Here is a 23,146-nt window from a genome sequence, read left to right on the forward strand (position 1 = left end):
CTCATGCTAGCATGACAGCTTGAAAGTGGCTGGCCCACCTGAGTCTCAGTGTATCTCAACAGGGAAGATGGTTACGAGAGACTCTGGGGATAGGAAGGAAGTAGCGGGAAAAGGGAGAAGGCAGTATGTGTGTGTGTGTGTGTGTGTGTGTGTGTGTGTGTGTGTGTGTCTGTGTGTGTTTTTTCTGCAGTTTTTGCTACTAAGTCTCAGTGCCTCCTGCCTGAAACAACGTCAGCAGTGTCAGCCCCATTCCCCACCCCCACCCCTCCACCACCACTACTACCATCTCAGTGCTAATAGGTAGCATTTCCTTTGTGGTGGTGAAATGGGTGCTGATGTTTACTGGTCTACTGGGTGGGATGCTCTGCTGCATTTCTGCTCACTCTACAATATGTCGTCCCACTCCGGGCAATTTTTCAATACGCTCATCTTCTCTGAGCCCGGAGGGATGGAATGTGGGCACTGTGGGGAGGACGAGGCAGAGAGAGAGAGAGAAGGGAACAGGCCATTTGCCATCCGTGGCAGTGTTTCGTATGTGTAGCGAAGCTTTCTGCAGGGCCATATGCAGCTCCTTGGGAAAACAGCAGGCCAAGCTGTTTGGAAAAAATAGAGTGGAAGAAAAGAGGAAGGAGAGCTGAAACAGGAGGAGTGGAGTATCAAGATGTCATGTGTTTGAGAAAGGATAAGTGTTGTCAGGATACAGGGCCAAGTCTAGAATAGTGACTAACAAAGGCTGGTTTTGCCTGAGCGTCAAATCCAAGGATGCTTCAATAAGCAGTGTTATCTTCCTCTGTGTTGAGACTGATTATCTTTCTTTATTTGGCCCTATAGGCACATTATCATGTTTTGAGGTGGTTAACATTATGGCCTGGAAAAGGCTCAGTCAGCATTTGTGTGGGACAGTAGGCTGTACAATAGATAATTCACAGTTTTTAGCCTCAAGAGTTCAGTGTACTTCAAAGGAGAATGGTTGTGCAAAGTGTTGTTCAACTACGTTCACAGGCAACCATGTACCTGTTGACAACACTGGACGACAGGACTGTGTCATTTGTCTTTCTAGGCTTGACATGAAAAACAGTACAGATGGGAATAAGAGTGCAGACTTTGAAACAGTTTCACCTGGAAGGAATTTCATGGTGCTGTCTTACAATTCATATTCTTGACTGGCTAAATACCATTAAAATCACCTTCTAGAGCAAAATTGGGCCATTCAGGTGAGGAATAATGTTTCGAATTATATCTAGAACACCTAGCGTTAATAGTTGTTCATGCAGGTAAGGAGGAGTTTTGACAGTTATCAGGTCACATCTGTATTGAAACCAATGATTCCCAACCTTTTTGACTTGTGACTCTCAATAAACCCATTTGTACTGCAAAAACTGTTCAAGGATCCCAGGAACCATTTCATGAGCTGTAGACCCTTACCTGCATTTAGACCGGAGGAACGAGGAACTGACTTTAGTCTTAATACTTAATAGCCTCTAGAGCCAAAACAGTCCCTGCTCTGGGGGTGGTACTTTCTGATGGTGTGGGAAATCGTGGACAGTCTTTGCGGTAGTGAGCGTCACTCCTTGTTCGCAATGGTCACAAATCCTGTGGCTGCAAAAACTTGTGTATGCTATCAATGTTAGGATTAGGGCAGACACTTAGTTAGAATCAGAGGTTGCCTTGCTCTGTATTTGAACCACCTTCCTTTGCTCATTTTATTTTGAGGTTACTACCAATACCTGTGCATCAAATAAACTCAGTGTGCTACCTGTGCTCAGGGCAGGAGGTCAGGACTGAGAGCGTGTGACCAGTGCAAGACCTGCATACAGGCCTCTGACAGCAGACACAATTCAGATGCAATTCCCCAGAGACAGATTGAGGGGCACATGGTGTAATTCATATCAAGTGGCTATGAGATTAAGGTGTTTGCTTAGTTAATGCCACATTGTTACGCTGATTTCATGTGGACTTGGTGGCCTCATTGTTATGAAACATCTCAACATATGACACAAGAAAACAATATTTAAATGTCTGTTTTACAGGAACACTGTGTGCACTACAAACTAATGACTGTCAAAACATGTTGTAATTATTTGCTATGTTTGTGTCATTGCTGTAGGGATAGTACTGTCAGTCGGTCCACCACTTTGGTCCAGACTGAAATATCTCAACACCAATTGGGTGGATTGTGTTTAGATTTTGTACAGAGATTTATGGGCCTCAGAGGATGAACCCTTCTGATGAATCCCTTGACTTTTCTTCCAACACCACTAGCAGCAGTTACCCAGAACGGAAGGTCTAACAAAAAATGCTATTAACTTATACTGACAATGGAGGACACAGTATTTTTAAAGTTTAATCCACGTTAGGGACTAAAAGTCAGGATCTCAGCCTGGTGATCTTGCTCCAAAGAGTCGCTGAACTGAGACTGTGCTGTAAAAAACGAGCCCACAGGTCACCTGTGCAGCAGGTTATTATGACCCATAGTTACATTTTGTTGTTAGGTGACATCTAATGGTCGTAGTCATTATGACAGGAGCAAAGGGAAAGAAGAAGAGTCCACATCAGGAGTAGGTTGTGGTGGATGAATATGACACGAGAGAGCTATTTTCAATTCCAATGGGAGCAGCAGTTGTTGTTGTTGGTATTATTGTAACTATGACAACCAAGGTCCAGTATGCCTGGCACTGCAGGTGTACTATTTCAGGACACACCTGTGGATCGTATCAGAGGGTTGGAAAAAACGAGACGTGGTTGTTCAGGTTGGAGGACTCGTTGCTTAAACCTTATGGAGTTGCAGCACTAGATCACTGGACTCCGCCTTTAATCATATATAAATGTGTATGAATATGAATTACAAAGTACAGTTTCATGTGATATGAAAAATCTGTTAATAAGCTAACATTTCTTTAATTGTTTAAAATTAGCAAATGAGAATCTATTGTGGCAAATGGCAAATAAAATCATATGTTTCTCTTGCTGGACCACTAAAGTAGTAAGTGGACGACACTCTAAAGGAAAAGCAGGAATGCTGAATTTGTTTCCTACCAGTGTTTTAAAGCTTTAAAGGAAACACAGCATCAAATTGGACTTAAGTAATGAGAACTCATTTTGATGCTTTTCCAGCTTAATGGTGTCTTGAGAAGCTGTAATGGATCCTCAGAGTGGGACCTGTCTTATGGGAGACAGAGTGAGAAACCTGCCACCAGCACTTCTGCATTACAACCAAGGGAAAAGTTGCTCTACTTAGTGAAGTGTTTTCACTATGGTGCTGAGCTCCTATAGGTTTCACAGCCTGACATAACAGTGGTGTTGAAGATGAGCCAAGGTAGAGGCTGATGGTCGGTGGGGTGGAGTCCAGGACTACTGGAAAGCCAGAAAATTTAGTCATTTATATGCCTGGGTTTTCTATTTTCCAGCATCTTAATCAAAGGTAGTGTGCTAATCAGGAAGTAGATGGTCTGGCAGAGGAACTAACTGGCCAGAACATTCCCTCCTCCAAACACTCTGCTGGACCTCAGAAACCTAATGTTTCTTAACAAAGAGGCTGTTTGGTTCTGGTCTCTGAGTTTGAACTGTTTGGAATGAGAGGCGCAGATACACATGAGAACAATCTGTAAGGCTTTAAAAGCAGTGACACAGTGATAAATACATAAAATGGTGGCTGAAACCTGCAGAGTCATGGTCCAGTTTGTGATCATCACAGAATAAAGCAACAGCCTCTAGTTTCACGATTACACAGCAGATCACAGTAGAACAGAACTCAGTTTGAAATCTGTCAAAATTAATTTCTCTACTGATTCACCAGCCTTCAGACAAACAACACTCTCTCCATCAGCTTCAAAATAAGGGAATGGTCTTCTATGCAATTACAAATTAACACCTAATCTAATTGGAAAATTTGTAACTAATTACGTCAAGAATATAATAGTATATGCTTATGTAACCAGTATGTATATTAGCACTAAGTACAGTACAAGAAAATAATAATAATAGTAACTGTAAAGATTGGACCCGATTGAGAATTTAGGAACGACTGGAGCCAAGATAATAGGGGTAATAGAAACTAGAGTCACATGACACGGAGTTTGACTGCTTATATTAAACAGTAAGCAGGTAAAAAGGTAAATTGAAGTTACAATATATATTTGTTCACATTCCCCAAATGGAAAACCAAACTGTGTGAACATTAAAAAAAAATAAAACAAAAAGACCCTGGTCCTGAAATGTCTGTAAGAGTTCTCGCTATATGTTAGCTGTTTCCAGAGCTGTATGTGTGTGTACAGTTCAATCCTACTGCACTTGAAGTAGGCATGGAATACTTGAGGATTCTTTAGCTCACTGCCTCCTTATTGCAGGCATCAGGCTCAGTATCACAGGTTTGGTATCATGTGGGCTGGGCTCGCCATCCAGTATGGGAAAAGGTTCCCTCTGGAAACGTCTCTCAAATCTTCTCCAATAGCTCTGAGATCTCCTCCACAGTCTCAGCTTGTTTGGAGAATCCATCCAACTTAAAAAAAACCTGACCTAAGAATAAGGTCAAGATAAAAATTACCTTTATGCAAATTTTATGAGCATTTACGATCATAGGATAAAGCTTATTACATATCAAGTTACACACTTCTTTTGTACAACATAAACAGTTCACTTAAGTTTCAAAATCACAATTTCAAACATATAAAACAGAAATAACAACATAAACCTTTAGAATATCCTCAAATCCTCATACAGTAAAAGATATGACTGCTAGAACACAATTAACGGTATAAATTTGGTCAATGATGCACCTTTAAAATGATCTGAAATCTCTGTGCACTGAAATAAATGCATCAAAATACAATTAAGAACAGTCTCTTTAATACCAGTGTGCCTGAACATATCCACTTAAATTTCTGTTTTTAGCAAATGGGATTTTACATAGCACTTGTTAGCATCTAAGCTAGCAGAGTTTTATTGCTAAGGTTTTTAGCATAAGTCAATGGAACTTAACATAGCGAAAATTAACATCCCAGCTAACGGACGTTAACAACAAGCTAGAAGCTGATTCAACTTACCAGTGAAGTGAATTAGCACATTAGCTTGGAAAATGGCCTCTGGTCTCAGTGTTCAGACAGGAATGGCATTCATGTTGGCATTCGTGATGGTGTTCTCTGTTTTTATTTGTAAGAATAAAATATGAATTAACACATACACATTACCTTTTCAGTGATTTACTCCTTTGCTTAACAGAGTTTCTTACCACTTTGATATACACACTTTGCTCTCATCAGGGTTCGGCTAACAATGCCGTCTTGACCCTTCTTTCTCAACAACTTGACCAGTCAGTGGACAGCCGGGAGATGGACTGAAGCGTCAAAAAGTATCCGTCTGTAGGTTGCAATTCTTATGGTTACGCCACTTGTGGTTATGCCCAATGTTATGCCTATTTGCAATGACATCATGCCACTGCTCCTCCATATTGGAAGAGCCAGTTGAAGGGAGCGCTTTGTCCCTATGTTTCCTGTCTGCCTCCACACTGTTAACTATTAAATGAAGGCAATTGTTAACTATCAACTATTAAATAAAAGCAAATTGCCATACAAATTAATCTCTTTTAAAATAGTGAGTCAGTCGGGCATATGTGTAGGATGCCTCCCGCTCACCTCCTGGGTTGAGGTGTTGCCGGCATGTCCTGAGGGATACCCCAGGGCAGACAAAAGACATGGTAAGGAGATTACGGGCCTATCTTACACCCGGCGCAAAGCGGCACAAAGTGGCACAAAGCGGCACAAAGCATTGCTAACGCAAGTGACTTTGCTAGTTTCAGACCGACGCAATTGTCATTTTCCTATCCAGTGCCCACGTTGTTTTAATAGCAAATACACTTGCGCCTAAAACCATAGACATATACGTAGACGCTGCTAGATCGTACAGTAACATTGCGTATGCAAGTGGAAAGAATAAAGGCGGAGGACTGGTTCTGCTTGTGAACATTCGGGTATCGCCCTAGTCATATCAGTGAAGAAGAAGATCTGCTGTCCGGACATTGAACTGTTGGTAATTGGTATTAGACCCTACTATGTATGAGTTCTCTCACATTGTTGTCATTGTTGTTGACATTAAACCATAAGCGGAGCCTGCAACCGCATGTGACGTCATTCATGAGACTGTTGCGGGAGTGCAGACCCAGCACCCTGATCCATTCATTGCAATATCGGGGGATTTTAACCATGTCACTCTCACCTCACTGGCTTCGCTCAGTATGTTGACTGTGCCATAAGGGAAAATAAGACACTTGACCTTGGGTATGCAAGCGTTAGGAGGCCTACACTGCTTCAGCTCTACCACCACTTGGCAGATCAGATCATAATCTATTTTCTCTTCAGCCTTCCTACAAGCCCTGTGTACTGAGGAAGGCTGCAACCACCCACTCATTCAGGAACTGGACCCCGGAGGCTGGTGCGTCTCTCTTTTGAGTGCACAGATTGGAATATAATGTTGGAGTCACATTTCCCACTGCTTCAGCTGCAGTTTCTCCTGCGGTATCTCCTTCACAACTTGGCATTGCAACTGCAACTCCCTCCACACTGACGTCAAGTTTCCTGTTCTTTACAGCAGAGGAGGTGAGGGTGGAGCTAGAGAGGGTACGTCCTGGAAGGCTACAGGCCTGGATGGTGTGTGTCCGAGGCTGTTAAGGGACTGTGCAGCCCAGCTGGCTGAGCCTCTCCATAAGAGCTTCAACTTAAGTCTACAAACAGGGAGAGTCCCAGTCCTGTGGAAAACATCATGTCTTGTTCCAGTACCTAAAGTAGGTCGACCGGCTAAGATAAATGACTACAGACTGGTGGACCTCACATGACACATCACGAATACCCTAGAGCGGCTGCTTCTCTACCTTCTCAGGCCACAGGTTTAACATGCATGAGACCTACAAGGAACATATTGGAGTTGATGATACTGTCCTTTACATACTCCACCAGGCCCATTCTTGCTTGGATGAGCCAGGTGGTTACAGGAGGATTATGTTGGAAGGGACAAGCTGGAAGGGAGGGGGGTGGATGTTTGCTTCATGTCCTGGATTGTGGATTCCTAGACAAGACGACCACAGTACTTCAGGCTGGGTAACTGGGTCTCCATTCCTGTTCACCCCGTATACAGTGGACTTTAAATACATCTCCTGCCACATCCAGAAATACTCAGATGACACAGCTATTGTGGTCTGTATCAGGACAGGCAGGAAGAGGAGTACAGGGATCTGATAATGGCCTTCAGTGAATGGAGCCACAAGAACTGTCTCCTTCTGAACACCTCCAAGACCAAGGAAATGGTCATCGACTTTTAGAGGTCAACCCTTCAGCCAGTCAACATTTAAGGGAAGGACACTGAGGTGGTGCACACTTAAGAATACCTAGGTAACCTAGGTCCAGTAAACTGGACTGGTCCCTTTATATGGATGCAATCTATCAGAAGGGGCAGAGCTAGCACTTTTTCCTCAGGAGGCTCAGGTCCTTTGACATCTGCAGTGAAATGCTGCACATGATTTATCAGTCAGTGGTGGCAAGCGTCCTTTTTATACCAACCTGGAGCAAGCAGGTGATGGGTGGTGGGTGGGGCACAAGGAATGCAGATTTCTTAATGAGGAAGTAAGAGTAGATGAGCTTCAGACCAAGTTTTCAATTTTTCTCACTCTTTATGAGTGAAAACTGAACAAAAGAGCATGTAAACAAACCCAAAGAGAATTATCGACTGACTCTGCAGCTCCACATCTTAGCTACTTTCATTGAATTGTCTTGGTTTTACAGGCTGCTACTTTATTGTTTTGATTCAGTCTCACATGTCTCATCAGCGCTTTCTAGCAGGAACAGGCAGCTACTTTCAGTGACACACTATATGCTTCTTGCCAGGCATCAGCAAAGTTAGAAACTAGCTGGTGATCAAAGTGGAGCATTTAAATATAACTATAGAGCAGAGACGAAAACAGAGCCGAAAGTAGTGTAATTGTTGGACTCATATTTGTCCAGTATTCTTTTCAAATGCAACTCCAAATGAATGATAATGTTGACCTGCACCACATCAGATTCAATTATCACTACTTAACATGTGTTACCTTTGTTTTCAACTGCATATATCAGTGGTCAGAGCTGAACCAGATGTGACTCCTACTGAAATGTCACCATATTCTGAAATGTGACCTTAACCCTCAGTCAGACTTTCTTCTGTTAAACTGAGTCATTCTTGTATCAGACCATCATTCGTTCATATTCATCCATGTACAGTTCAAATCTCTCTCAAAAGGGTCTGACCAAGGCGTCGCACAAAACACTGCTGTCTTTGAGGAGGCTTCAGCTATTTTTAGCGCAGACACACACACACACGCAGTTTTATCTGCCATTGAAAAACACAGAAACAAAAACTTGTGTTCTCCAGACAGTGTTGTTTGATAGAGAGGAGGATGAGGTGTTTTTTACAGTCTCTCCTCTGGTGAGATCTTGAGCCCAGAACGATGAGGCCAGGTAGGCTTTTGGCCCCACTTTGTCTCTGTGAAATGGAAATGTGTTCACCCAGTGGGTGAGCCCTGAATGTGGCCAAGTTAACACAGCTGATAGCTTTGGGTCAACAGAGCACATAAGTAGGCTTTATGGCCTCTGTTGTGTCATCATTCAAGCTATGTCATCAGTAACTACTTCTCTGGAGATAGTTGCATTAGCCTGGGCCTGCACACTGTGATACTGCATACCTTTTCCTTAGCCATTTGTATGACAACTCTAAGATAAGATAAATCTGAAGTGATCCCTGTGGGGCAGTGGGGTCATTGCAGCAGCACAGAATGAATTATAGATAGGAAAACAATGCAGTTTATCACAGTTTGTTTATGTGTTCATGTGTGCATTGGTGGAGGGGGTGTGGTGATTAAAGGGGCTGTCCTTTAACCAGAATAGGAATGGTGTAATTGCATCCGTGCTGAGATTTTCCTGTCTTGGTGGGGCGTCATCATCCTGGTAACAGGGGTAAGCTTGATGTAGCGGGGCGTCCACGTGCTGCCACAAACCAGTGAGTAAAGTAGGTCTTCCCATCATCCATGGTCAGGAGTGTTCTTTACTCTGTGGCTTTGTTTAGAAACTTACACTTTTTATATTGAAATATTTTAAACTGAAACAAACTGAAAATCACAGCTTTCTGAAATTGTTATATTAATAATAATAATAATAATAGTAAAAATAATAATAATAATAATAGCTAGACCTGTGCACACGTATGAACTACTATGCCAAATCCTTCTGGCACTCCCAGTGCTTATTACCGCGCACCACCTCCTTCCACTGTACTTCAGAAAATTCCCCTTGCACTAAAAAATTTTGTGATATGCGGCAGCTTTTGATTGATTAGCTGTTCATCTTGCCAATGCTCCAAGCCCTCCTCATCTCTGTAAGTTTGCTCTAAACAGAAATGTGTTTTCATTCCTCGTGTCTCTACATCTCCATTCTCATAATGTTCTAAAAAAGACACATCTTCACCACTACTATCTCCCTCATTCATCAGTATTGGTCTGCCTAAGGATATGTACAGTTAACAACAAACTTTTGCTTTTTACACAACTACTTATGTATCTATTTTTAGCAGTATTAACACGGACTATAAATACTCTCTGGCTAGTGCCGCTATCCCTCAGCGGCACATTCAATATCTCATTGCAGCCCCTCAGCAGTGCATGCAATATCTTTGTATTCTCATAAATTCAGCCAATCGTCCGTTCTGACCCTTTCTACTCTGGAGCACCTCAGCATCCAGCTGAAACATTACAGGGTCTACCAGGAGGTAGCCACAAGCACTGTGCTGGCTTTACTTCTTTTTGACAACTATGCCTCTAACTCTCAAGGCAAATTTTAACAACTTTACCACTTTTGATCTGGTACACCACTATTTCAACACACGTCCTCTCTACTCTTCGAACAAACCACACTAATTCTCATCTGTGCATTTGTATAAGGCTGTTAATCACCCTGTTTCACAGCTTATCTCAAACAGAGGCTTGTATTGATAACCAAATCAATCCCCCACAAAACAGCAGCAATTGATCAAATTCATTCACTCTTTCCACACCATGAGGAGGCATAGCACAGTATTACACTAGACACACATTAGACAGACTGCTAGCGGGACTATAAGTAATTTCACCGCATCGTGTTAATGCTAACGGTTATGCTAGCAGGCACAATTTAAGAGACAATCCACAACATTGTACATATATACAGTAACTCATCACTGAACGTAGAAAGGTTATTGAAATACACGTCGAGACGGGACAGTAGAAGAAAACAAGAAAATTCCAGGGAAATTTTGAGTGCCACGGGGGCTACTGCCGGGATGAGTACATGATTTATTTCCAGTGTTCAAAAGTCACCCTGATTATATTCTGGTTTTGAGAAATGTCTTGATATAAAAGACTCTGATATAAAACAATGTCATTATTGTCATTAATGTCATCAAAACATTACTGGGGAGGAGAGCAACGCAACTATAAGTGACAGCGAGAGAGGGCTAGTAGCTTCTCCTCTCCTCTGTCTCAGCGGAGACCGTCACAACTTCATTCACTCTTTTAACAAAACAAAAAAAAAGCAACGAAGGAAGCAGTAAATGGACTTACATATTTAAGACTTAACTAAATGTAATTTAAGACCTAACATGCGGCTAATGTAAAGCTAGCGGAGCTTGGAGAGTTGGTTATCTGGTTGCTAGGCGCACGCACGCACGCACACAGGTCAAGAGCTGCCGTTACCATGGCAATGTGAAAATCTGCCCAGAATTTGGCTTCTACATGGCTTCAAACAATTGCAAATTATGAGAAAACCGTTACTTTTTTTCAAAAACCGAAAACCCCGTGACAGACACTGAAGCCAGAAGTTTCTTTCAGTCTCTATTTTATTCAGATATTCCTTAAAATGAGTGAGTAAGCTCAGTGCGAAGACAAAGTGAGATTCTTTTGAAAAAAAAAGACGATTACATTAGGTGTCAATGAGAGTGAGACAGGTATTGCTGCCGGACTCGGCAGCCCCGTTTAAATTTTGTGCAGACTCTGCCTGTCAAAGTTACATTTTATGAATCCCAACAACTATCTCTACATTTTGAGAAAGAATTATTTGTTTCCTTTTTACGGTTTGGCCGTGAGTTCGAGTTAAAAATAGAAATAAAAGTTATTTTTTCCTGCTTCACGCACTCTAGCCAACTGACGCTGTCACTCTAACTTTGAAGAAAAAGTGATTTCCACTCCTCCTTTGAGTGCTCACAGTTTGAAAAGTTTACATGTTATGTAAAAACAGTTGATGTGTTTTGGAGAGAGCAGAAGTTTTCCTCCGTTTTATAGTTTGAATCACATTTCTACGTGCAGGTATGAGAGAGCTGGGTGACTCAGAAAAAAGGTGAAATTTTGTAGAAAAAAGGTGAAATTTTGTGGGTTTTTAAAGAAAATTCCAATGCATTCCTAAAGCATTATTTATTCCCAGTATTTTGGGAATACCTTTGGGAAAAATTTGAATTTTAACACCAAAAGTTATAGCACCTCTTTCGGGATCAAGACGCACGTTTTGATGTATATATTACCGGGGTTTTCTCCGCCCGAGCTGAGCACCCGTGGCACTAAAAATATAGTGTGTTCAGCTCTGCTTATACAGTTGTTATGCGCGCTAACCAGCCAGCACCAATGAGAGGTCAAAAGGAAGTCACCTGGCCTAACCCGGATATTTATGAATTTCCAGCTGTCCAGTGTTGGCTAAACAGTGCCGGTGGATAACCATGGGTTACATAATGCTAGCTATGTAAGCAATACCAAAACTTAATAGCTCCTTTAAAAATGCCACAAGTATTTAATTTAACATGACGGACACTAGAAAAATATTTGAGCAATAGGCTTGTCCTCTGTTTTACCTTGCAGCAAATATTGTATTTTGTGGTTGTTTCATTGACTTTGGTGAAGTTTATCAACACACAGGTCGGTGATGATCACTAACTTTTTTTAATAGCTTTAGTCTTTTTTTCTTTTAACGATGCTGCAGTGTCAGAAAGAGGTAAAATGGACGATGTAAGAGAGATTGTGAATGTAAGATTCGATAATGAATTTGTTTCATGAATCCAGGTTTTCTATCATTAAGAACTAAGAACTGGAACTGTCCCCTGGAGAATTTCCAACTGCACCCTGAACAGCTGTTATAGGACTCTCACAACACTAAAGATTGCTCTTCTTACATACCGTAGCATTATTAAAAGATTGTTTGGGTCTTATGCTAATAACACATTTGAGATATTTTACCAAAACCACAAATGTCAATCTCATGGTGGCACTAGAGAGGAAGTTATAAGGATTCATCCTCCAGGGAATTAACTTCTGTACAACATTAAGTTGAAAATTCGAAATTGTAGATGTCGAGATTTGGAGTGATTTATGTACATAGAATGGTTTATTAATCTAATATAATACACCTTCTGGTGCTACTTGGACATGTTTTCAGTGATGAACCTGGTTTTTGGGTGTTTCGGGTCATTAATCATCAGACACCCTCACCCAGTGTCCATGTGGCCCACTAATCCATGGATCCTCCCTCTCGAGGGCCCTTTCAGCAGCCTCCAAAATGTTCTTGGTGATTTTTCTGCACTGCAGTCCTTTTACTCGAAGGAGTTTGAGTGTTTGCTGTAGTGAATGGCAAGCAAAGCCCTGACACCCAACTTCGACTGGCTCGCAGTGCGCTCTCCAGCCTTTGCTCCAGAACGTGTTTAGCCCTTTTCTGCTTGTTGGCCTCTTCTGTCCAGTCTTCCCAGGGGACAGTAAGTTCCAGTGAGACTTGCTTCAAAGACTCTGATTTTAACACCATATATCTGGGCGGAGCCAAGTAGTCACAACGTTTCTTGGGAACTTGAGCTGCCTTTTCTAGTTTGACTTGGAGCTGTCAGTCACGAGCAGTAGTAAGATGTTGTTTCTCCAGCTCTAATGAAGATGATGGATGGTTTGAGAGCGTGCTGATTGTTGCTGTATTGAATGGCTGCACTGCAATGAATATGTTGAGTATGTTATGGAGATGACCTCTGTGTGCATGCAAACAGGAAACTGTAACCAGGTGCAGGTGGGTTTTATAACCAAAATAAAGAGCAACAATGAAGCGTACAGAGGTGTCACGTTCCAAATGGAGCACGGAGGCTGGAGCAAAGAACACAAGACCAAAACAAACTTATATAATTATTTTCCACTTAATAAAACTGATACTATCATTCACAAAAAAGAGAAATCTTCAGTCATGTCACAGGCAGTGCACTTTTTAGGAAACACTTTGAGCAAGACATCCATCCACACCATTAGGCTAAGTTAAATCATTTACAGCTTACACCACTCTCATGTTCTGTCCAGTGCTGGAGGAAGTAGGCTGAGAGCTGCAATACCATGGTATAAGATATAATTTAACATACATTACTTTTCCTTATTTTAAATTTTAAGTAAAATTACAGCGGTGTTATCAGCAAAAATACACTTACATAATCAAAAGAGTGCAGAATTACTCCTGTCAGAGTCATGTTATTACAATAAATCATCGTTGCTGTGCATTAACATGTAAGTAGCATTTTAACGTTGTAGTTGGTCAATCTGGGGCTAATTCTGACCATTTACTTTAACAATGTGTCATATTTTAAAAGCTGATAATGTTGCTTTTATGTAAAATACAATTCAGCAGACTAACTAGTACCTGCCTTAGTCAATGTTGTAGATTAATATAAAGTAATTAAAAAAGTAATTACTGGAATTAATATTAATAATAATAATAATAACATAACTTTTATAATGATAACTTTATTTATATAGCACAGTGCTATACCAACTGCTGTACACACATTGAAACAAGGCAAAGCAATAAAAGACACGGAGAAGAGGCAAAGTGTCATTTGCAAGGCATGTATAACGGAGAATTACAAACACGTGTTAAAACAATAAAATCAATGATGGTACTTCATTACATCCCACCGCTGCTGCTGACCATGTCCACTAGTGACCCACAAATTTTGCAGCTGTTGTGTTGTTGCTCGAAACCAAACCACTGTTGTCATTGGTTATTTTTTTAAAATGTGGTACCATCATTTCAGAAAAGAATAGTTTCCTGTTCTGCCAGTACATCAGACTGAGTTCATAGTGTTGAAGAACTCTGATGACCTTAGTATCGTCCAGAGATGAGTACTGATGCCTGATAGTGTGATAGGTCCTAAATGATGGTATGCATTTTTGTTGCCATAGGTGCTGCTCTACATTACAGCTGCTGTCACTGAGGACATCCTCTGAGGATATGGATGGGACTCATGTTTATGATAACCATGCATTCTTCATGTCAGTTTTAGACTAGAGTTTGGGTATTGATAAAATGTTATTGATATCAAAGCCATTATCGATTCTAATTATTGGTCAGATTTTTTATTGATTCCCTCAAAGATTCCTGATCAATTTTCTTAGTGGAAAAAAAGTAGGCCTCCACAGGTTTTCAACATCAACACAACTCGTTTAATATCTCTGAACACTGTGTAGGGAAAAGGCATGATGTGCCTCAGGGGCAAAAGCTCCATTTTCATTCAGGTTTCCCTTTGTCAAAGAAGAAAATCTGCTAAGTGTGCCTGTGTGGTGCTAAACAACATAAACAAATAAAAGATGCTAACTACGCTAACCGTTCTTGTTCATCTACTAGTCGCCAATTGTTCCCCCATGAGTCCCTCTGATGTTTCCTCTAACGCTAACCATCTTGATACTCTGATCTGATCCAGATTTTTTCAGTGAGGAAGTAAGAGTAGATGAGCTTCAGCCCCAGTTTCACTTCAAGGAACTTCCTATTAAAAACCCAAAACTCAGGCCTTTTGTTTGACCTAAAATTAGTGCCACAGTGATGTGAGTTTGTGTTGTGGGAAAATGAGTCCAATGAAACCTGGCCCAAGTTAAAGAACAGGCTGGCGAGTTGCAACATGACCCCTGCTTGTTTATTAGAGTAATTAGAAGTCCTTCCTGCGGGGTAGCCTAATCCTAAATATTTAATCTGAAGGTAGCTGTGGCAAAACATGTCATGCTGCCCGCGTCCTTTGTGTTCAATACACACAGTCGATGGTGGAAGAGCAGCTAGTGAGGTGCTTTGTGTTGGAAAATAGATGGAGAGTGTAGAGGGATGTACGTGTGCCCGATGGGCTTGCAGGAGACGATCAGCAGCATGTGTACACAATTGTATGGATGTGTAGATGTGTGTCAGAGATAAGGTGGAATTGTGTGAACGTACAGTATGGAAAGCTGGCTGTGTGTGTGTGTGTGTGTGTGTGTGTGTGTGTGCAGTGGAGCTGACAGAGACTGGAGCTGTTTTGATCAGAGAGGAGAGAGATAGAGATAAAAAGACTCATCTTAGCAGTGAGGTAGCAGCAAGGCTCTGCAGAGAGGGAAGAGGCCCAGGCTGACAGTGAGATGAAAAATAGAAGATGGGGGCACAGGCAGTTTTTGGCTAATCACTGGCAGATGGATTTTTCTTCTTTAATGCTCACTTTTATCTCCTCTTCCTTCTTTTACAGATATGTGTCACAAAGATGTCCACACGCAGCTGCCAGGGAACAGACTCAGTCATCAAGCCCCTGGACACCATTCCTGAGGACAAGAAAGTGAGAGTTCAGCGCACGCAGAGTGGCTTCGACCCATTCGAGAGGCCAGCCAGTCAGGTGAAGAGGGTCCACTCTGAGAACAATGCCTGCATCAACGCCAAGAGTTCATCTGCCGGCAAGGAGTCGCCAAAACTGCGCCGTCACTCCAGCCCTAGTTCTGTAAGTACACCTTTACACAACCATAGTCACACACTTTAGTGTTCTGCATATGTGTGTGTTTATGTGGAGTTCATTACTAATCTGGTTGGACCTTAAATTTACAATTCCCAGCTCCACTCCCACAGCAATCACTTAGAAAGTTTAGTATTTTTGGGATTACACTGATTTGCTTTGTTTCCATGAGAGAGATGTTTTTCATTTCTTGATGTAAATGTCTGCGTGTTATGCACAGAGCTAGAGCTGGGAGCTGATTAACTGAAAATGACTTTAAATAGCTACCCTGGCTCAGTGCAAAGCATTAGTAATAAAGCAACAGTTTTAGGGGGAGTCGTGCTGGAATTCTTTCCTGACAAACAGTTAACTGTAGTGCTGGTTGTCAGATATGGTCAGTGAGCACTGGCAAAACCAAATCTGGCAAAAAAGACTTCAGATGCTACACACAGTCACAGTGCCAGGAAATAGTTCCAGTGTGTGACTCCTCAACCCCAAGAGAAAAGAAAAAGTCATAAAACAGGAGGAAGATCACATGATGGTGCTGCTGATACAGCATTTGTTGGGCAGTCACCTCTGTTTGGGTTGATGGGTGAGAAAGCAGTCCACAGTTGTGTCAGTGTTGCCATGGAAATGCAGATTGTAGTTCCACGATAGGATGTTGGTCATTTTTTTCATAATTGAGCAGTATTTGTTTTTCCTTTTTGACACACAGTAGTCTAATATCACAGGATGGTCTAACTCAATAGGACATTTAGTCAACATATACAGTGTAATGATGTAACGGGGCAATTAAAATTCAAAGAAGTCTAAAAGAGCTAAGGTAACTCCTCTGATAATGCTTAAATGTTCTTTTCTCATAATAATAACATGACAAAGAGCTTTTCGAAAAATGTACATCTTAAAGTGTCAAATTACCATAAAAAGCTTGATTTTCCCCTTTTCTTTTTTGTTAACTCACATATTAACAGTTTCCATAAATTTTGTAATAAACAATCACAACACATCTGAACAGCCGAACAGCTTTAACACATCCTTTCTTCTTTCTTCTCCTCTCCTGTGTGTGTATCTCACTGACTGACTCCAGTCGCAGTGATTGGCAGAGTAGTGTCATGTGACCATTGCCATAAAGGCTAGAAAAGCTGTGACGGTTAAAATAGAAACACTCAAAATTTAATTATCATCAACAATTCATAGTTTACAGGTGCGGGTGCAGATAGGACAATGTCTGGGTCCAGACCTGAACCTATGTATGAGTATTACATACCTCTTGTGAACCAGTCAAGTCAAGGCAGTAGTAGTAGATCTATCCGATCGATCATACATTTAGCACCAATCCGGCTTTACACTGAGAAAGGACCGCCTACCTAATTGACATACGTACAAAGATATACAGAAATAAATAAATGTAGAAATACAGAAATAAATAAATGTGTTGGACCTGAACATGTGGTCAGACAAAGCAAGCCTGGTAGGGCCTACTTGTAACCCCTGAAGCCTGACTGAATAATAAGCGAGCATGGTCTTTTGTCTTAAACCCCCTGAACAAAGGAAAGAGTGCCAAAGACCGCCCCACAGACTCCAACTCCCAGCATGCTCCAAATTTCACACCCAAATTGAATTCAGGGGAGTCCCAAACTCACGTTTCTCATTGGCAGAGATGCAAGGAATCCTGATGACAAGGCCGCGTCGTCACTGCATCTATAAATGCCCGCTGTGCATACGCACCATCGCCTTTCCATTGTAACTGCACCAGAGATAGTCTGCTTTCTTTGTGAGCTAGTTTACTGAAGGAGGTAACCAACCCAGTGCACGTTTACTGCAGTCTTTTTCCTATAAATGTTTCTAAATCAACCTCAGTAAGTTTTAGACTTTCAAAGCTGTTGGGTGAGAACAGATTCAGTCCGGGGCTTCATCTCCTCAGAGCTGTAGTTATCACCTCTTTTACCTGTGAACTGAGAGTGAAATGTCTGTAAAAGTTACGGGCTGACAATAATTGACTTTGTGAAACTCTCTCTCCTCTTCTTTGCTGATATTACACCTCCCTGATGATGCAGTGGGAAGTCTCAAGATTTTAAAATCACTCAAAGATATATAATGTCTTCTGGGAAATCCTGAATTCATCCTTTCATATTACTTTTTTCATTTCTCTTTTCTTTCTCCTCAGCCCACAAGCCCAAAGTTTGGAAAAGCAGATTCCTATGAAAAGCTGGAGAAGCTGGGAGAAGGTTCATATGCTACAGTATACAAAGGAAAGAGCAAGTAAGTAGTGTGTGCATATCAAATCACTGTCTAATACGCTCTGTCTACTTTAAAGTTCATAAGACCCACTCATGAAGGCAGTGAATATTACATTTCATTATACAGGAGCCGTGCTGGACCAGAATAAATTAATTAAATGGAAAAGCAATAACAGCTGCAGAATATAGTTTGATGCATAATAATAATTTTTCTCTATACTGCATGTTTGCGACTTACGAAATTTCTTTAGCATGGATGTTTTTATGCATTGATTCGATAGTTTTTATGGATTTGTGCTCCTCTCTCAGGTTTTGCTAATTAAATACATGGAAAGGAAGTTCACACACTGTAAATGTTTGAAACTCCAAACAATGTATTCTTCTCAGTAATGATATTATTTTGCTTTGCTCTTCACTATCTTCACTACAACAGCTTTGATTGGTGAGCTTCACTCAGCTGTAACCCCGTGGCCTTGTACCCGGGTCTCATTACACTGCTGCCAAATTACATTTCATTGGCTAAACAATCTTCACTCTAACTTCATCCTCATTTCAACTTCATCGGTTTTAATAGATTCTTTTATTATGTCACAAAAACACCAGATTTCCATACTCTGTTTGTCCTCTGTTCTGTTGTCAGGGTGAATGGGAAGCTGGTGGCTCTGAAGGTGATTCGTCTACAAGAGGAGGAAGGAACGCCCTTCACAGCCATAAGAGAAGGTAAGAGGTTTATAAGTGGAAAGATCCTCAAGTATAGATCATGTTTAACTAGGCTTGGTCGATATCCACAATTTAATATCTCGATATAATCCAGCCCAAAAACCGATATGCAATATTATCACAAGGGGATTCTTATGCCTCCATGACGGCGATAGTCAGAGGCATATTGTTTTCAGGTGGTCCGTCCATCCATACGGACACATGTCCTATTCTCGTAGACACGATATCTCAGTAACTTGACAGAACTTCTCAAAATTTGGCACAAACATTCACTAGGACTCAAGGATGAAATGAATAGATTTTGGTGGTCAACTGTCAAAGGTCAAAGGTGTGATGACCTAACAAAATGTGGTTTTGGCCTTCAGAATGCTATATCTCCATAATGCTGTGAAGGAATTTCTTCAAATTTGGCACAAACATCCAATTGGACTCATGAATGAACTGCTTAGATTTTGGGTGACAAAGGTCAAAGTTCAAGGGCATGGTGACTTCAAAACATGCAGTTCTGGCCTTGTGAACATAATTACTCTGTAACACCTTGAGGGAATTTCTTCAAATTTGGTGAAAATGTTCACAAGGAGTCAAGGAAAAACTGATTATATTTTGGTGGTCCAAAGTCAAAGTCACGGTGACATCAGAGTACACGTTTTAGTCATAACTCAAGACTTCACACAGTAATTATGACAACATTGAATACAAATGATTAATATTTTATATGATACTGGATAAACAGAGATGTAATCTGAAACTAGTCTGAGTGATGGAGGCACACGCATGTGTGTGTCTGTGGGGACACAGAGAAAGGCAAGATGGCCAATTCAAAATGGTCGCTATGACCACATGACCAGAACAAAGAAGACTAGACAAGATGGCATTAAACAAAGGAACCACTCAAAATGGCCGCTGAGACCACCTGGTGTGTGTGTGTGTGTGTTAACAAACATTAACCAACATGTACATTGACAAAGGTTTAGACTTCTGCTGCTTAGCTGTGCTATGCTAGGTGAGGCTAGGCCCAGTCAGTTAACATTACCCAGTCCTTTGAACAAAACAAAGAGGTCTTTTCCAGTGTTGTTGAAGCATCCAGCTTCCTGGTGAGTAAAGTCCTGTCTGGCTGTGTGGCTTCTGCTGTTTTCTCCTTTGTTCATCTTCTTCTCACAACTCAGCTGTTCCACGTTAACTCTGCCGTGGCTCCTGTTGTTTGGAAAATCAGCTGGCTGACCTTGTTTCATAGGCGCTGATTCTAAAGAAGACTTGGTTCACTCTCTCTTGAGAAGAGTGTTGTAGTCTGCTGCGAGCAGGCCAGCAAGGCTGGATGCTTGTTAGGAGACTCATAGATCTCTGTTATATTTACAAACACACCCACACACACACACACACACACACACACACACACACACACACACACACACAAAAGGCAGAGACAGGACAGACAGGTGTGAATGCACCCAAGACGCATTGAGGACGCATTTGAGATCCGATCGCTCAGACCACATTCAGAGGTGGTCTGGACTACATGTGTCCACATTTTATAGCAGTTTGAATGCAAATTTGTCCTTGCCACATTGAAGGACCGCCTACTCCACTGACATCCTCTGTCACAGTCTGATTAGTCACAACACAGTTTCATAATGAACGGAAAATAATTGACTATATCAAATGGATAAAACTTTATTTCATTATAAGATCTTTGCATAGCGCATTAATTCGCTCAACCCCTCTATGCCCCACTTGCGCTCTCTCGTTCACCCTTTCTCTGCTTTGTCAAAGCTAAACACAGTAAGTAAGAAACATGCAAGTTTCATTGACAAGGTTTATTGCATTTTTCTCTTTGTAAAGAAAGTTGTGTTGTAAACCACAGTCTAGCAGATATGTCATATGTGTGTGTGTTATTTGCACAGTCCCTCCTAACTGTACTCAAGGTGCGACTCAGATGAAGCAAATCACATGTGAAAGTCATAGAGAGTCTGTCCCAGAATGTGCTGATCACACCCGGCCTCCTCAGTAACACTCTGTAATCTCCCCTAATTAAGTAATAGGCATTTTGATCATCTTCCCAAGATATCATATCACTGCTCTACTTATTAACAATGCCTGTTACATCATAAACATGCTGACAAATGAATGTGAGAACTTGCAGCAGGAAATCCAGCCTGTATTTTCTCATTCTCTCCCCTGTATGTAGTGAGGCTTGTTGAGGCTGTGTATAATTCTAATGATGCAGATAGTGAAAGCATTGATCATAGCAAGTCCTCTGGTATCTCAGTATCTCTGATTCTGTGTCCGTTCTGTGCCTGCAGCATCTCTTCTGAAAGGCCTGAAGCACGCCAACATCGTGCTCCTCCATGACATCATCCACACCAAGGAAACCCTGACTCTGGTCTTTGAATATGTGGTAAGTCTGCACTCTGCCATGCTGAGATCTGGACCCTGTATGGGTGGAGTGGAGAGGTCTGGAATTAGGTTTGGTTTCAGTGGTGTTCAGAAGGAAAAGAAACCACAGCTTTAAAGGGGAACACTGGTCTGCACTGATGTCTGTGTCTTCAGTCTGATTGATTTGACCTCAGTGTGTGCTCATTGATTGAGTTTCAGTTTTTAATGCTTGGCCCACAGAAACATGAGTTGGGATATTTTGATTTGCATATTCTTGTTTATAAGGGGACATGAAGAATGTTAAAGCATCCTTGGCTTTTTCCACTGTTTGCTACCATAGGATGACAGACACAATATGAAGTCAGGTGGCCTTTTTATTGGAAGGTCACTGTTTTAATTTCCACAACTGTCCCATGGACACAGACGACACCAAGGATTTTCTTTTATATATTTCTGTTCTATGAGAAAGCTGCAAGTCTGCAACGTCAGAACTGGAGATGATCAAGGTATATTTCAACCTATATGGATGATTATATATATAGATAGATGTAGCCTCTGTGACGTCACCTATAGGTTTCTTAAGGGTGGGTTGGAAGCTCAAAGTGGGCTGCTCCAACGTTGCCATCTTGGCAGTGCCTAACTCCCGGCTAATCCAAAAATGGGCAAAGAGGTGGGGTGTGTGTGGAGACGGGACTAGTTTAATAACTATAGCAACCATGCGTGCCTGTTAACATCGGGCATCAGAGCGCCTAGCTTGAAAGATAACCCAAGGCTAATTCATTTGTTCGCTAATCAATGAGCTAAGCTAACAGGCCACTTTTGGTGAGTGCAAAGACCAATACCTGCTAATTTCCTGAATTTCCCCTAAGTAAAAAATAAAGTATATATCTATCCATCTAATGCTAACATATGACTAAATTAATACTAGACTAGTCAATTACTAGTCAATTAACCACACAAGAAGCCATAATATTTGTCAGACAAATCCATCAAAAAGAACCAACACCACAAACACAAGTGAGAAGTCACCTTCAGTGACTCGAATTAGTGGCAACTTCGTAGGCTAAAAAATTAAGCCAACATGGCAGTACCAAAAATTGCTCTTCTTCGAATGGCCGTTTAAGACTGGCTTCCAAAGCTAGTCAATCCCCATAGACTCCATTGTTAAAATCGCCAACTTTAAAGCAGAAAAAAACATGTTTACAGCCTGGTACAAAACAATACAGTTTGGTCTCTATAGCTTATTTCCTCCTTCAACTGTACGGGGGTGAATTTTTTTTATAGCTCACTTGTTTAAATTTTATTAAAGTTTAAAGTTCTGCATAACTGAGGGAGTGACAGATGGGTGAGCATAGTCAGTCAGTCTTGAGTCAGGTACTGGCAAGATGGCAACAACAGAACGTCCCACTCTGAGCTTCAAAACCACTCTTCAGAAACCTATGGGTGACGTCACGGAGGCTACATCCAACTTTATTTAAAGTCTATGGATGACACTGAGCAGCTAACAGACTGTGACTGCACTCACCTGTTGCTCAAAGTTGCCACGCCCTAATAATGCACCACTTTAAGTCTTAACAAGAAAATGCATTTCCTGACATGCAGCAAATTGCCGCAGGTCAGATTTGAACCTTGTGGTGCGCATTCTACGAGGTGAGCCACCAGGGCGTCCCAAGTTGGACATTTTAACGTGGGAGTCTATGGGGATTGACTTAGTTTTGGAGCCAGAGTCTAGTGGTCTGGACTACTGCAGTTTCAGTGAAAAATGAAGGTATATTTGAAAGATGATCATTATAATTAGATCAATCCTCTTGGAACTGTGCTTAGTTGGGTCCGGCTTTGGAGAGGGACACTATGAGTAGTTAGGCATTGGCTGCTCCCTTACCAGTGCCGACCACACTGGGTTTTACGGCAAAAAGGGCATTTCAGAGGGAACAGGCAGACCAGTCTGGACTATGCCAGTCGTCCTTGAGCTGCACCAGGCCAGCTGTACAGGACAGGATCATCCATTTGTCATTCAGGTGTATAATGTTCCCATATGT

The 23,146-nt window shown here is 41.5% G+C and overlaps 1 protein-coding gene across 7 annotated transcripts in view; it reads left to right on the forward strand.

Moving 5' to 3' along the window:
- Positions 1-23,146, forward strand: part of cdk14 (cyclin dependent kinase 14) — a 298,616-nt gene that overhangs the window by 75,985 nt on the left and 199,485 nt on the right. For all 7 annotated transcript variants that reach the window (XR_008828208.1, XR_008828207.1, XM_056380004.1 and 4 more), the window contains 4 exons: positions 15,538-15,783; positions 17,942-18,036; positions 18,655-18,734; positions 21,035-21,129. Coding sequence is in view for 5 of the 7 variants with exons in the window: in XM_056380004.1 (XP_056235979.1) it covers positions 15,538-15,783; positions 17,942-18,036; positions 18,655-18,734; positions 21,035-21,129 (516 nt within the window). In the remaining 2 variants the exon portion in view is untranslated. The remainder of the gene's footprint in view (positions 1-15,537; positions 15,784-17,941; positions 18,037-18,654; positions 18,735-21,034; positions 21,130-23,146) is intronic.

The sequence above is a fragment of the Seriola aureovittata genome, chromosome 7 (assembly GCF_021018895.1).
Source record: "Seriola aureovittata isolate HTS-2021-v1 ecotype China chromosome 7, ASM2101889v1, whole genome shotgun sequence".
Classification (NCBI taxonomy): domain Eukaryota; kingdom Metazoa; phylum Chordata; class Actinopteri; order Carangiformes; family Carangidae; genus Seriola; species Seriola aureovittata.